Genomic DNA, 16802 nt, shown 5'->3' with positions numbered 1-16802 from the left:
ACATGGTCACATAAATCCATATTATTTAGCTCATTTCATTTTTCATATATTCACATAATTTCTTGTCACATGGTTTAACACACACATATATGTATTCACATAAATCACACACATATAGATGTACTTACATCTAGACATATGCATGTACTCATATATCTCTAAACATCATATCACTACATGCTTATATTTGAGTACTCATATAATCTAGTATCAGAATTAGACTCATCGCAACTCTTAATTCCATAATCTAGTTACACTTAATATCATGTACTCACCTTGGTTACTTGTCAATACCAAACTCTTGTTCTCTCTCGTGAATCTTACTCTGACAGCCTATCTAAACTTTGATTTTGATCGATATCTACACGAATATGAAATTTAATGAATATTAAGATTTGAATTACTTAATACTATTCATATCAATACAAACTAAATAAAACTCCAATTTAACTTTCCAACTTAAGTGGTATTGGTACTATCCTCACAATATCGATACCTCTATGATATGATACTAATACCCTACCCCGATACCGATACAAAAATTAGCTTTGATGTTCCCTGATATCGATACCTCCTCCATATGGTATTGATATTGTTCATACATGTATCGATACCCCATGTATCAGTTCCTCATAAATTGCCTTGTAGTATCGATACCACTCACCCAAAAATTTCTTCTTAGCCCGAAAATCTCCAACACTTACCCCAAACTCTAATTATTTACCTCTCCTCATGCCCTTAAACTTATCCATACATATATAAACCCTCTTTAAACACTATAACACTCCATTATCTTCAATATCTCACTATAACTCTTGAATCAAAGAATTTCATCAAACTTTCCACGTGTTCTAAATTCATTTATAATGCTTTAAACTTCTTAATCCTTCCAATGACAAGTCAAATTCATCAATAAAACTTCAAAAAGCTCTTTATATAAAAAATTCATTCCTAAACCCTCAACAAAATTTCCTTTCTAATTCTTTCTACTTAATGTTTTAAGCTTATATAGGATTTCCTTAAGCTTATATAGCACACAAAGAATCAAAACCAACTTATAAATCCAAGAATTAAATAGCTGAAATTAAACTCACCTTTAACTGAGGCTTATGGGGAGAAGTAGAAGGGGAAGAAGAAAAGAAAATAAGCTTCCAGATACACCCTTACCCCACATGCTTTTCTATTTAATAAGAGATAAATATATTTAAAATGAAAAGACCACCTATCCCTTCATTATTTCCTTCCTTATTAATTAATCCAATACCAGAATATTTCACTTAAAATCCTTGAACTTTTCAATTTTTCCTAAATTGATAACCCAATTCCCAAAAACTCTCATTTAAGTCACTAACCCCGATATTGGGATGTTAAAATGTGACCATATCAAAACATATCACTCATAAAGTCAACATATTACAATATATAAAAAATTATCAGTAGCATATCACGTATACTTATCATAACATGACAGTACAAAAAAGCATACATATTTTCTCAAACTTTACAATGGTTTTGACCTTTTCAGCAACATATCAAGAAAAGTTTACAGTAATATATCACAACAAATCACATATGCTTATCAAAACATATCACTCATAAAGACATGAGACCATATCCTAACTTTACATCAACATGGTACCATACAATTAACAGAGCATAAATCCAAAGGTTTTGACATTTTCTTTCAAACTCAAAAAATCTAAATTATAAGTATCAAGAAAATTCATAAATATGAAAGAAAAACCCCAAACATATTTTCTATAAAAAAACTCAATCAATTTTCTGTCAGAAAACTTAGGTTTTCACCTTTTCTCCTAAACTCAAATGAAGCTTACCGTAAAGCATGACAATGTTCCCCTTTTGTCGTAGCCTCCAGTTAAGCACCATCTTTGCTTCAAACTCATATTTTTCCTCAAGATTTCTCTTTTCTCTTCACTATAAACCCTAATTTTTTCTCACGATTTCCCTCTTCTCTCTTCACTACAAACCCTAAGTTTTCTTCATTCACTTTTCTCTTACATTGATTTTTTCTCAGAGAAATGGAAGAAGAAAAGTTTTGTTTAAGCTTAGAATTACATATTTTCGTTTTATTAAACCATATATTTCCCCATTTAATTTTTTTATTAATTAAAGATTCAATAAATATTTATTATTTTCAATATATTATTACAATATTAGTTCAAGTGTCGATCAAATGGATCTCAAAGGTTCTCCATCGTGCCAGTCAACACCCAAAGTCAGCATTTAACGGTATAATTGTATTTTTCGTCACACCTATTAATGGTTGTTATCGTCGAACGACCATTTTGTAACAAACGATAACGTTAGTGATCGATTTATGACTTTTTTAAACATTAGTGGTGAAAACGAACACTTACCCAAACATTAGTGATGATTGGCGTAGTTTACCTTTTAAGTTTCTGATTAGAGACTTAATTTTTTAGTTCGCCGAAGGCCACTAAAATTTCAGAAATAAGCTTATTTATATAAAAAAAAATCGAAGTTTGTAAGAATCTGTAACATTGATTTTTTATGCACACATGTGATTTTAAATGTAATGTTATATTTATGTTTTTTTTTCTTTTATGTTTAAGTAGATAGATTTATAGTTTTATGTTTTAAGGTGATATATTTATAGTTTTAAATTGTCCTTTTAAGTCATAACAGCTGCTTCTCATGCTAAAACAACACAGCTGCTTCCCAAATAAGGGCGAATGCGCGGCGTCTGTTTGTCAAAAACCTCACTTTCTCTTATACGCTATGGTCTCCTCCATGTTCGTTCCTTTGAATCGCAACCTGTTTTCTCAATTACCCATCGCTCAAAGCTCACGTTCAATGATTCCCAACTCTTTTATTTACTATCCAATCACCGTATTCAAGAAGCTCGTAACCTGCTTGACAGAATGCCTCAAAGAAGCAACCATGGCCGCGTTATTCACTTAACTTCTCTCATTTCAAAGTTCTCAAGAAATGGTTTTGTTAATGAAGGCAAATTGCTGTTTGAAATTATGCCTTCGAGGAACATTGTCAGTTATAATGCCATGTTGTCGGGTTTTATACAGTGTGGGAGGATTGGTGAAGCGACAAGTTTTTTCGAGGAAATGCCCGAGAGGAATGTGGTTTCGTGGACTTCGATGTTGTGTGGGTTGTTGGAAAGTGGTCGAGTTTGTGAGGGAAAGAGATTTTTCAATGACATGCCAGAAAAGAATGTTGTGTCATGGAATTGTATGATTAGTGGGCTGATTAAGAATGGGGATTTGGAGGAAGCAAGGTCAATGTTTGATGCAATGCCAGGCCGTAATATAATTTCATTGAACACTATGATTTCTGGATATGCTGGGAACTGTAGAATGAAAGAAGCTAGAGAATTGTTTGAGGAGATGGAGGAAAAGAATGTGGTTACTTGGACTAGTATGATAGCAGGTTATTGTAGAGCCGGTGAAGTTAATGAAGGGTATTGTTTGTTTTGTAGAATGCCTGAGAGGAATATTGTTTCTTGGACAGCCATGATTGGAGGGTTTACTTGGAATGGTTTCTCTGAAGAAGCCCTGTTGCTTTTTCTAGAAATGACTAACTATGAAATAAGACCAAATACTGAGACTTTTGTATCGCTTGCTTATGCTTGTGCTGGTATGGAATTTCCTTGTCTTGGCAAGCAGTTGCATGCTCAAGTCATTGTTGCTGGATTGGAGTCTGATGATTATGATGGCAGGTTATCTAGGAGCCTCATTCAGATGTATTCAGTATTCGGTACCATGGACTTTGCATATTATATATTTAAAAAGAACTTGAATAACTCTTCAGTTCAATCTTATAATGCTATGATCACTGGTTATGTTCGTATTGGACAGTTGGAAAAGGCTCAATATGTGTTTGATATATTACCTATTAGAGATAAGATTTCATGGACTTCAATGGTTGATGGCTATTTGAGCACTGGACAAGTTTCTCAGGCTTGTTATCTTTTTAATAACATGCCAGAAAAGGATGCAGTTGCATGGACGGCAATGATATCTGGCTATGTCCAAAACGAACTTTTTATAGAAGCTAGCTCTTTATTTTCGGAGATTTGGGCGCAAGGTTTTTTGCCTTTGACGGCTACATATTCTGTTCTTTTTGGAGCTGCTGGAGCAACAGCAAATCTTGATCTGGGGAGACAACTCCATTGCATTCTTGTGAAAACACAATATGAATTTGATTTGATTCTGGAGAATTCCCTTATCTCCATGTATGCAAAATGTGGGCTAATAGACGATGCATATAATATATTCTCAACTATGGCATCTCGGGATCTGATTTCATGGAATTCAATGATCATGGGGTTTTCTCATCATGGACTAGCAAAGGAAACTATAAAGATTTTTGAAGCGATGCTGGAATCTGGAAGTCACCCAAATTCTGTTACTTTTTTGGGTGTCCTATCAGCCTGTAGTCATGTAGGCCTTATCAGTAAAGCATTGGAACTATTTAAATCGATGAGGGATATTTATCGAATTAAGCCTGGTTTGGAGCATTGTGTTTCTATAGTCAATCTTTTGGGCAGAGCAGGAAGAGTAGAGGAAGCGGAAGAGTTTGTCAGGAGTCTACCTTTTGAACCAGATTGTGCTATTTGGGGGGCACTACTCGGCGTATGTGGGTTTAGTGAAACAGGTGCTGAGATTGCTAAACATGCTGCCTCGAAAGTGCTTGAGCTGGACCCAAAGAACTCACCTGCCCATGTGGCTCTCTGCAATATTTATGCAGCAAGAGGTCTTCACATGGCAGAGCAAAAATTGAGAAAAGAAATGGGGTTGAAAGGAGTAAGGAAAGTCCCGGGGTGTAGTTGGATACAGCTGAATGGGAGAGTTCATGTGTTCAAGTCTGGAGATAAACTTCATCCACAAGCTGATGAAGTTTTATCACTTTTATTTGGGATTTCTGATAAATCATACAAAAGAAATATACCATTCAGGCTTTAATGTTTTCTGATAGGATGTGTGAATTTGAGGAGGCCTTATAAGGGCTTGGGGATTCATTCTTTTGATGAAAATAACAAGATCAAATGTGATATGTTACTTTCAACTGCTTTTTTGACGATGCATACAAAATGTGGGGCTATGGGTGTTGGTAGCAATGTTCTTTGACAACATGCCTGTAAAAAAATGTGGTGTCATGGAATTCCATGATCATGGGAAATGGGACGCATGACATGTTGGGAAAGCCTTCGAGTTATTTATCTGCAGTAGGTATGGGTTATGGGCGGTGGATGATGGGGGAAAGGATTTTGAGGATTGGCGGTGCTAAAGTGGAGCACTTTGGTTGCATGTTTATTGAATTAGATGGAATCGTTCGATGGAACATTTAGTTACATTCAGACGAGCTTAAGAATAAGATGCCTGCAGAGGCAGGATCTGCCCTTTGGAGAGCTCTGCTTTCTGCTTGTAGTAATTTAGTGCTTGGGGAGATTCTAGCCTAGCGAGTAATTGGTTTGGAACATATGGATGTTGGGCCCTATGTATTGTTTTTTTCCCAATATATTCTCTGAAAGGGAAGTGGGGTGAAGTAAAGAACATTAGAAAATTTGTCAAGGACAGGGGATTGCCAGAAACAAGTGCCTCAATGAATCTGTATGATCCACGACATACCATATGTTGGTGGAAATGAGATTCTATTGGTGTTTTAGGAATGATCAGTAAATGGAAAATCGAACAGACAGAAACTTATAGCCAAAAAAAGGTTCCAGAGAAAATGTCTTTGGGAAACAGCATGGTGAACGATAGCCACATTCTGTAAACATCGCTCAAAATTTATTCATTTTTCTTTTTGTGAAGATTTAAGTTCATATTTTGTGCTCTTTTTGTTAAGATTAAGTTTATACTTTAGGTTTGTGTTTATGCTTCGGTCAGATTCTCATTCTATGATGACTGCTTTTCAGCCAAGGATTTTTGACAATTTATTGTGAGATGATTTGTTTTTGTACTTCTGAAAATATCATCATGGTATAACTATTGATATTAACTAGATTTATTCGTACCTTAGCTACTGGAAACTAATAATAGGAAGCATTATGCCGACGATTACCAGGTCATCTTTGTTAAAAGGGATGTAGGATTTTGCTTGCTGCTGCACAAACAAGGTATGTAAAACTGCCATGGAGATTATGAAATTTCTTTGGCTTAGTCGACTAATAAAATACTGTGGATAAAATCGGAAAAGGCGGAGATGGAAGAATAACAGCAAAACATGAAAAAAAATATGTTTCGACATAGAAGAACAAGGTCTATCCCTTGACTATTTGGATTGTGATGTTTTCTACGATGACTGCTTGCAGAAATTTTATTAAGAAACATAATTTTTCATTAGTCAAAGATTACATTAAAAAATTCTTACTTAAATTTTTCATCCCTTCATTGACACAAAATAATAAGATATATACTATTCAAATAAACATAATGACAGAACATATTTGAAGAAACATAGAAACTTGTTCTTTTAGTTGTCTTGCTAAAATGAAGAAATGAATGACTATGGCGCACATAGCTAGACATCAACTTGAACTCCTGTGTCATATGTCTCTCCAGCTTTCCAATTTTCTGGTATGTTATTAACAGGAACAATCCATGACTCGTCTCCGTCCTCTCCGCTCAATAACATCCTTAAAGACAATGGACCGCTTGGTGGCGAAGTGGTTGTCCATACTGCTCCATAACTTCTATCCAAGAGCTTGCACACAAAGTTCTGAGTCTGCAGGCATTAAAAGTACCCCATTTTGTAAGTATTCTATTCGCTCGATTAAACAGAAAGTTATGGTCAGAAAGAGCATATTACTTCACATAGCTGCACAGCTGTGATATCTTTATCCCCTTGTTGATACCATAGAGCAAATGCTAAATAATAAGGGTAGTTGCTGTTCTCATCGATCTTGATAGTAATATTTTTGTTGGGGTAGCTGCATGAAACGCTGGACAAATAGAGTGTAGGAAATTGGTGAGAGATTCATGATTTTGTTTATATGGGTTATAGGTTCTTGAGAAACTACTTTATTCGTGTTCCTCAATATAGAGATGTCTTACCGCCTATATTCGATGTCAACAACTCCGAAAGCTAATAGAGATGCGGCTGCATCTTTTGTCTGAGCCATCCTACCAAAGGCTCGTCTGGTAAGGATAAAGTCCGTGTTGGGGCCTGAGCCTGAATCGGTTATAACTGCAGTAACACCTTTGTCTGAGCAGTAATGGCTGTTGGTGCACCTCACCTGTTATATAGGAGAAAGAATAGGCAATGTTAAGTGGAAGTCTCATATTAGAAGAGCAGGTTAGGTATTGTTTAAGCGTATGAAAGGGAATCTATGCTATATTTCATGACATGTGCAGGCGCATCTTTCTTTAATACCTGGTAGCAATCACCACAGCCAACACCGTTACGGTAGAGATCAGATGCTGCTGATACATCTCCACCGTTTATCGTTGCTCCAAAAGAACCAAAACCGCATGCACCCACTGCAATTCAGTAAACAAAACCTATGAGCATTTATATGTTTGTATCGCACATAAACACAATACAAGGTATGCTTTCCCTGTATCCCCTTACCATCTGTTCCATGTTCGTCGGAGTTGGGGTAGTAAGCTGCTCGAGAATGGATGAAATTCGACGCCTCTGTCGTGAGAAACAAAGTTGCTAAAAGGATCAAAAGGTAACGAAGAGAGAGAGCCATGGAGGATTCAATGAGCAAAGATTGTATTGAAAAGGCAAAAAAAGACAAGGTTGTAGTGCATGAACAATGGGGTGTCCAGCTGGTATTTATAGGTGAAGAAAGCAGCCAAAATATAGTGGTTTGGTAAGCCTTGCCAACTTTGTCATTCTGTAAAATAATTATATTAAGTTGAATTCTGTTAGGATTGTATTAAGTACTTGTTATGTAATCTCTTACAAGCATTTATACGATAATCATGCAGCTAGACTTAATTATAGTGTGAAATATACTAGTATATACGTATACATCATTTATGATGAAGATTTCGTTCAGGTTGCACTCTACGAAATGATACCCTAAATATTCCCATTCACATCAAAGAAAATATTTATGTATAAGACTAAGGTGGATTTTCTAATTTGAATATGCAAGCTATTTGACCATTACTTACCTAACAAGCAACATGGGGATGGGGGTTGAAACTTGAAAGTTGAAAAGATAGCTTAAGTGTTTTGAAGGAGAATATGGAATGGAGCTATAAGGTAATTAACAAGATGAGAGTTTGGTGGTTTTCCACTACTTTAAGAAGCCTATAGCTGTTATAGTCATTGTTTTTGTGTTGGTTTTAACATTGGCTAGGGATGGGCATTTTATCCAAATCCAATGGGTTTTGAACCTATATGATATGATTCGATTGAGTTGGTTTTTCTTTTTAAAAATATGAATTCAGATCAAGGATAAATTTTGATATAAAAAGTCGGGTCGAGTTTTGGGTATAGTGGGGATTTCTTAAACTTAGGTCGAGTTAGATACATACAGAAAGAGATAATTTTCGAGTCAGGTTCGGATGGGTCAAAACTCTAATTCGAACCATGACTATCTCGAGTAGTGACCCACATTGGGTGTGATTTCTTGAAAGGGAACGGAAGCTGCAAGGGACATACCCCATCCTTCCCTCTACGTTTGTCTCACGGCGTGTTGCTGAAACTATGAAAGGGTCGTCTTCCAAAGCAGGTGAGAAGAAAGAATTGTGTATTAGTAAAAGAGGAAAAAGGTGAAGGGATGATGCTGACAAAGCACTCCAACATAGACCGACGTGAAAGGAATCCATTGAACCACATCAGCTGTGACATGTAAACCATTTCCGAAAACCCTGCTTGCCGTCTATCTATTTCATTACTGGACGTTATTTGTAGTATTATTATATAGTACGACCCTTGCCTTGCTGAAGTCTTTCAAGACAATGACGCAGTTGCCGTCATGCATCGTTCAAATGAACCTATATCTTAAAGGTCCAACAATCTTATGTCTAATACGATAATTTAATGGATTAATTGTTGTATTTATAATTAAAAATGATCATTCAATCAAATTAACCTTTTGCAAAGCACCGCGCAAAGTTCATATAAGAAGGCAATACGCATTAACAAAGCAGATATAAGGCAGGAGATTAAGGGACAATCATAAGGCATCTCCAGAAAAGATGATCAATTCAAATTCCTCCATTTCTGCTTTCGAATGGTGTATCGAAACCATGCAAATCAATCCGCACAACAAAAAATCAACTCAACTGTGCAGGGCTTGGTCTCAATATTGGGTAAAGCCGTACTTTACCCATCGGTGTTTAAATTTAAGGGTAAACTAAACATTTAGTACCTAAACTATCACTTTGGTCCGTTTTAGTACCTAATTTTTTATAGTTTTCAAAATCATACCTAAGTTTATTTTTTATTTCATTTTAGTGTCCGCCGTTAAAAACTTAACGCGTTTATTATCTAAACTATCAATTTTGGTCATTTTTAGTACCTAAAATTTCAATCTTTTTTAATACTTAACGTTAAATTTTGAATAGGATACTAAAATGAAACAAAAAGTAAAGTTTTTAACGACAGATACTAAAATAAAATAAAACCTAAACTTTAGGAACGGTTATGAAAAAAATAAAATTTTAAGTACTAAAATGAACCAAAACTTATAGTTTAAGTATGCGCAGTTTACCCTAAATTTAAAGACAATAACATATATATATGAAATATATTAAATATTTTGATAAATCACATTTTTAGTCATTACACTTCTGTCGTATTTTCATTTTAGTTACTAAACTATAAAAGTTTGAAATTATAGTACAAAACTTTTCAAATTTATTTTACTAATCACTCGACTACTAAACCTGTTTTTCAACGAAGCCAAGCATAGATTAAGCCTTAATAGCGTCGTTCAATACAAAATCAGTAAGAAAACTAGGGCAATCGGAATCAAAATAAAGATCATGTTGTGTTGAAGAGCCCCAATGAGCCAAAGAGTGCACAACTTGGTCGGCCGACGGTCGAACATAACAAACCTTGATGTGAGGGTGAGACGCCAGAAGTTCACGGGCAGCTACAAGATGAAAGCTGACCATGGAAAGATCATTATATTGTGATAGGAGTTGAGCAACCAGGTTTCTTAAATCACTTTCCATAATAATATCTCCATTCGGCAACACTGAAGCACAGCGTATGCCTGCCACTAATGAATGGGCTTCAACAATGGCTGTGTCATTCGAGAAAGGTACGGGGCGACCAAAACCGAAGAGGACCAAGCCATTAGTGTCACGAACAATCACTCCCAAAGCCGGAATAGGAGGACTTCCCGGACAAGAACCATCGATGTTTATCTTTATCACACCAGGCCGGTTTACTCTATCTTGAGCTGCTGCTAGCAAGGTTGTGAGGCAGGTGGGACAAAGCCAACAGATAAAATTGTTGCAAATCCGTACTTTCATGAAGAAGAGACCATCCAGGCGCTAAATAGCTCTAATGAACAAAGGTGTTTTGTAACACCCTTAACCCGTAATTAGACAGTTAAACAGATTTTCATTCACACAATTATCGTAATTATTCTTAGTATGCCTAACATACATATCTTTCTTTATATTTTTTTCCCATTATCTCTTTATTAATTATCCTTTATTTTCATTTATAGTATCCTTTCATGCTTATAATGCACCATTATGCATTTTCATTTATAGCATCCTTTCATGCTTATAATGCACCATTATGCATTTTCATTTATGACATCCTTTCATGTCGAATATGCACCATTATGCATTTCATTTATGTCATCCTTTCATGCCGATAATGCACCGTTATGCATTTCATTTATGGCATCCTTTCATGTCGATAATGCACCGTTATGCATTTCATTTATTCATTCATTTTAGAGCAGTTCATACTCTAAAACTCATTCATATATCCTTTCCATACACATAATGAAAACATATTAAATATTGTAAAACATACAGTAAATTAAAACATTCTAATTTGACTCATTACGAATTTTCTTCATCTCAAATAAATACAATAAATGTTCTCACATGATAATCCTCGCTAATAAGATGTAATGATGTTTGGCTATTCAGCAACTTTATCTTTACCATTTTTCTTGCTAGACTCAGGAGCTTGGTTATGATCTACACAAACATCCATTAAAGACACATATCATACCAAATGTTAGTATATTCCTAACATTTATACTTTAATAATACTCAGAAGTACTATTATTTCAATTTCTATAACAATTTCAGCCTATCTTATAGTATGGATACTTCTATACTATGGTACCGATACTCCTTTTCAGTATCGATATCATTTCTACATTCTGTAATTCATGGTATTGATACCTTTCTCTTAGTATCGATACTTCTATACTATGGTACCGATACTCCCTTTCAGTATCGATACCATTTTTACATTCTGGAATCTCTGGTATTGATACCTTTCTCTTGGTATCGATACCCACAACAACATCGATACTAATTACATCAGTATCGATACTATTCATCAAAATTCTTCAAATTTAAACCTATAGTATTGATACTGTTCTTCCAGTACCGATACCCCTACCCAAATTTACCATTTTTCAGCCCTATTTTTACTAACTAACTTTCCTTAACCCAACTAACTTTCCTTAAACTCCTACTTTTATCTCCAACAATACTATTAAACTCTTCTTTACTTAACCCAACTAACTTTCCTTCATTTAGCCTCTTATAACATCTAAAATCTCCAAAGAACATCTCAACCCAAAAATCGTACAATTTTTTCTAACATGTTTTTAATCACATCCCAGGCTTCTAATCTCTTATTTACTTCTTTGACAAGTCAAATATACTAATAAACCTCAATAAAAACTCATATATCAACATTTCCTTCAAAAACTCATTTACTTCAATCTCAAATAAAACATTCATCTCTTAGTTTTAATCTTTTTTAACCATTCCTTAAGCTTACACATCACTTAAGGTTGCAAGAACAAACCATAATCGAAAGGAAAAACTAGTTAGATGAAGCTTACCTTTTTTTTTTATGGAGGAGAGCACCAAACCACGGGAGGAAGAAGAAGATGTGTAAATAACTTAGGTGGTGTTTGTTTTTGCAGAGGTAAAAGGTATGCAGTCTGCAGACCACATCTACAGGCATCTGCAGCAGAAGAGGTGGACCAAAAGTCTGTAGTCTGCAAGAAGAAGACTGTTTGTTTTTTAACGTTTGCAGACTGCTAAAATAAACTGAAATATAAATAAACTGATTTTTTAAACTTAAAAGAGTTTTGCAATACTGAGATTTAAATAATTTTAGTTTTACAATATTGAAATTTAAATAATCCATACAACTACAATAATAGTGATAATTTTAAAATAAATCAATCCATATTTTAAAATAAATCAATCCATACTAATAAATTATTTAATAAATAACCTTATTAAATTAACGTCTGCAGACTGCTAAAATAAACTGAAATATAAATAAATTGTTTTTTAAACTTAAAAGAATTTTGAAATACTGAAATTTAAATAATTTTAGTTTTACAATACTGAAATTTAAATAATCCATACAACTACAATAATAATTTTTTTTAAATAAATCAATCCATATTTTTTAATGTTCTTTGAAGAGGTTAGAAGAGCTTTGAAGACATAAGGCCACGTCTGCGCCAAGAAGAGGACGCGCAGACATTATAAGAGCTTCTGTCTTCTAAAAAACAAACGGTCTGCGAAGCCCAATGTCTGCGCGTGGTCTGCGCGGCGTAGACATAAGAGCTTTGAAGACCTTTAACAGTGAAAACAAACACTACCTTAGTTTTTAACTTTCCCATTTTCTTAAATCCCTAATAAAAGAAATAAGTTTTAAATTCATTTCACTCTAAAGGACCAAAATCCCCTTTCAACCATCTATTTCTTACTAATTAGTCTTACTCAAATCATTCCTTATACTTTAACATTTATACAATTAAATCCTCAAATTTTTAAATTTTTTCAAAATAGTCACTGACCTACCATTTGGGGTATTACACAACAACTAGATAGTTCTATACTATTCCATATCATAAGATAAATTGCCTAATTACTGTCTAATTTAAAATATTTCTTTACTCTATCAAAATATAAATTTTATTTAAAAAACAAAACTTAAATTCGTATTTATATCCATAATAACATATCTTAGATTTTTCTTATTTGTATACACACCATCTAGAAAATTTAAAATAGTAGGATGTCATTGCTGATACTTTTAACTTTTTCTTATTGATTGATGCCCACTCAGCTCCTTACTTTACTTGCTCTTCTTTACCTACGCATGAAAATCATCACACACTAAGTATACACTTAGTGAGACATTATAAAAAATCTAAAGTGATATAAATATCAAACAACTTAACGACGCCTAAACAACATATTCACTTATATAAAACTTAATAATATCATAACAATTTAAAACATTAACTTAAATTCTAATAAAATCATTAAATATCCAAACTGATTTATTCAAGCTATTTTTCCTCATCAAGGACCTGAAAAATATCATCTCATGATTTTATCAAAATTATGATAAAAAATATCATACAAAATATGTAATACCCCAAAATTTGACTAGTGACTAAAATGTAAGTTTTGAAAGTTTAAGGGCTAAAGTATAAACTTTGTAAAAGTTTAGGGATAAAAAATGAAATTTTGAAAAGTTATATATTTTATCCTGCAAATGAACAAATTGGCCTAAAACAAGGATTTTCGTGAGAATTAGACTTTCGATACGAGATTTGTGCTAAAAGTTATAAAGCGATAAAGTTCGGCATTGAAATGGGATAATCAGATCGAGCCGAAATTTTACGAAAATTTGAAGGATGTTAGAAAATGGTTAGAAATATTATTTCCATATTTTATATTAAAGAAATTTGGCTTAGAACAATGTAACTTTTCAGATTTGGTTGAACAGTGGAAAATTAGTGACTAAAATACAATATTTGAAAATTGTATGGCCAAAGTAGTAATGTCAAAGCCAAATTGATTCATATTTGACCAAGTAATATTTTAATGGAGGAAATGGCAATGACAATTGGTAATTTTTAAGATTCAATAATGGTATTTTTGGAATTTCTCATAATTGAATAAAAAAATTCAATTATAATAATTTAAAGACAAGTGTAAAGGCTAATTTAATGCTAGAATAATCAAGAAATTAGCCATTTTCATCTTTTTGTTCTTCTCTTGGCCGAACCACCTAGCTCAAGGTAAGAAAAATTTTTGTTTTGATTTTTGAAGTTATACACTTGATTTTTGGATTAAGTTATTAGATAGAGAATTAGTCTACATGAAATTCTGTATCATTTGGTACCAATATTTTTATGTTGTAGATGCCTGTGTGTGGAGATTGAGAATTAGGGTTTACATAGGATTTTTGGAGTTTGAAGAATTGAAGAAGAATTTTGATGTTTTTAAGGTTGGAGATTAATTCTAAGACATGTATGATGATTAATTTGATGTGTACATATTTGTATACTATTGGCCTAATTAGGGTTTTTGGAAATGTTGGGATTTTGATGTAATTTGATGTTGTTATGGTTAGAATAACATGAATTTAATCTAAATAAGTTGAATTCATGCTTGAAATGAAATGAAAATCAAGTCCTAAAAGACTTGTTATATTCGGCCATAAGGGGAAATTAAGGGAAAAATATTGAAAATTTTCCTATGGTCTAGAAATGATATTAGGAAGTGTTCTATGTATTTTAGAAATCAATTTGGATCCATTTAGAAGCTTGAGTTAGTAAAAGGGCAAATATACAAGTTTTGAGAATTGTGGGACATTATTGCATAAATGTGATAGATGAGTGTTAATGCTGAATTTTAATATTAGAAATGCTGGAATTTTAAGTTAGAAAGTTGATTGGAACCAAATTGCAAATTTGGTAAAATTTGAGGGTGGAATTCGAAAAGTCTCAATATTATGGGGACTTGATTTTAAGTTTATTAAATATGGAAATGTTATTTGAGTAAATTATTGTAATTCTGAAAATTTATTTAATATGTTAATTTTTGGGTTTAATTCTTAAGTTGAGATTTAATTTCAAGTTTATCAAGTTGTGTGGTTGAATTTGGAAAGTCTAATAAAGTTTAGGATGAAATTGCAAGCTTTTGAATGTTTAAGTGTTGATTTGAATAGTTATTGAGGTGTTGGGAATTTTATGTGATTAATGTGAAATGATCATAATAGTGAAGGGCCATTATGGATTAAATAGGAAAGTTGATACGAATTCTAAAAGGAATTCATAATTAGTGGTTAGATTATGAAATTAGTAAAAGTTGAAGAGTTGATAGTGAAACGAAATATTCATGTAATTTAAGGAATATTTTGAGAAGTTTGAAATTACAATGGAAGTACAATTTAGTTTGATATCAATTTAAGTATCGAATTTATTTTTAAAAAATTTGTATTTAAGTTTAAATTATGTTAGTTCGACACTAACGAATAGTTTGAATATTCTATGTTATTATATGACATCGTCAATCCGCGGTAAATTTAGTGGTTCAAGTAGCTTGAAAGGGAAGGAAAACTGTGGGATCGAGAAGATTATCGTGGAGAAGATTTGATAGCGAGGCAAAGGTGAGTGCATTTCATTTGTATATATGTTTCAACCAAACATTACCTTGCGATGAGCCAGTGTCGGAGTTACGTTAAGAAGTGACTCCTAGTGTTATGTGAAGTGTGATTTACGTTTATATGTTTATTTAGTAAGCTAATAGAACTAGTGAATAAGTCAATGACATTAGTTGGTAAAATCTGCCTAGAAATTATGTTTTGAACAGTAAGTTTATAAAATCATAAAAAATTCTACAAATATTATTAGAGGATGAATCTTATACCATTGGATTCTTCTATTAGTCTAGTTCGTTTAAAACAAATGGAAATTGATTTTGAGAAGTATAAAAAAATATGAATTTTTAATTAGTGATAGTTCATAAAACATGACAGCAAATTTTATCAAAAACAGCTTCTGTAGGACAACTTTAAAAATTCATTATAAATTGTACAAGTGGAACTAGATGGAGTGTTTTATATGGTTAGATTTTTATTCGACTCTAGTTTTAAGTGGTGCAAATGGAATAAGAAATTTCAATAAATTATGTAGTAGAAGCAATTTTTTAAAGCTTAGTGAGGTTTATATTTGATTTATAAATAAATTGTTCAAATGAGTTTAATTAATTTATTTAATTACTCTGATCGAGGACGACTTGCGATAAATCAACCTCATTTTATTTTCCAGTATGATTTATAAATTTTTAGTATGAAATATTTCTATAATATTTTTCATCAAGTTTTATGAATGATTTTGGATATGAACTACCCAAGTATGATATTAATGATGATGAATTCTAAATGTTTACAATTATCAGAAACTTCACAGTTGTAAGATATTTATAGTTATCAGATGATTTTCAATTATCAGATGTTTTACAGTTATCAAATGTAGATTAATAAATGATTCTATGCTGATAAATATAAGTCCATTGCATGTTTCATTCAAAGTCGTAGCTACATTTGGCATGCCATTAAGTGAGTGCTTTTCAATTATCAGTTATCAGTTCAGCTTTGGTACATTCGTGTACCAATGTTTAGCATCGTTGGTGCTTAGGTTATGATTGCACTGAAGTGCACCATATAGCAGTTTCAATTATGATTCGACACCTTGTTGTGCCTAGTGTTCACTTTATACTCACGTACCTTGTATTCTCTTACGTATACATTGAGCTACAACAATAAGTGAAAAATTTATGACATTATATAAAAGAAAAGAACATAGAATTGAAAAA

The 16802-nt window shown here is 32.9% G+C and overlaps 2 protein-coding genes across 2 annotated transcripts; one reads left to right on the top strand and one right to left on the bottom strand.

Moving 5' to 3' along the window:
- Positions 1-2708: 2708 nt before the first annotated feature.
- Positions 2709-5748, top strand: LOC120114479 (pentatricopeptide repeat-containing protein At1g32415, mitochondrial-like). Its single transcript, XM_039135376.1, has one exon. It carries the CDS (start codon positions 2715-2717, stop codon positions 4956-4958), a length of 2244 nt encoding a protein of 747 aa, XP_038991307.1. The 5' UTR covers positions 2709-2714; the 3' UTR covers positions 4959-5748.
- A 723-nt stretch (positions 5749-6471) lies between these two features.
- LOC120114464 (expansin-like B1) lies at positions 6472-7750 on the bottom strand. The gene is made up of 5 exons (XM_039135369.1): positions 7570-7750; positions 7372-7478; positions 7053-7234; positions 6808-6940; positions 6472-6723 (listed from the first exon to the last, which is right to left on the bottom strand). The coding sequence occupies exons 1-5, from the start codon at positions 7691-7693 to the stop codon at positions 6520-6522; spliced, it is 750 nt and encodes a 249-aa protein (XP_038991300.1). The 5' UTR covers positions 7694-7750; the 3' UTR covers positions 6472-6519.
- Between the last annotated feature and the right edge of the window lie 9052 nt (positions 7751-16802).

Source organism: Hibiscus syriacus, unplaced genomic scaffold (genome assembly GCF_006381635.1).
Source record: "Hibiscus syriacus cultivar Baekdansim isolate YM2019G1 unplaced genomic scaffold, ASM638163v2 tig00110226_pilon, whole genome shotgun sequence".
Taxonomy (NCBI): Eukaryota; Viridiplantae; Streptophyta; class Magnoliopsida; order Malvales; family Malvaceae; genus Hibiscus; species Hibiscus syriacus.
This window is presented reverse-complemented; position numbering and strand designations above follow the sequence as displayed.

What these genes read in the sequence shown, in the direction of transcription:
- LOC120114479 (XM_039135376.1), top strand. Translation starts at nt 2,715, where the DNA reads ATGCGCGGCGTCTGTTTGTCAAAAACCTCACTTTCTCTTATACGCTAT.
- LOC120114464 (XM_039135369.1), bottom strand. Translation starts at nt 7,693, where the DNA reads ATGGCTCTCTCTCTTCGTTACCTTTTGATCCTTTTAGCAACTTTGTTT. An exon ending in CGACGAACATGGAACAGATG is followed by an intron (nt 7,479 to 7,569) that starts GTAAGGGGATAC and finishes ACTGAATTGCAG; the next exon opens with TGGGTGCATGCGGTTTTGGT. An exon ending in CAGCTGTGCAGCTATGTGAA is followed by an intron (nt 6,724 to 6,807) that starts GTAATATGCTCT and finishes TAATGCCTGCAG; the next exon opens with ACTCAGAACTTTGTGTGCAA.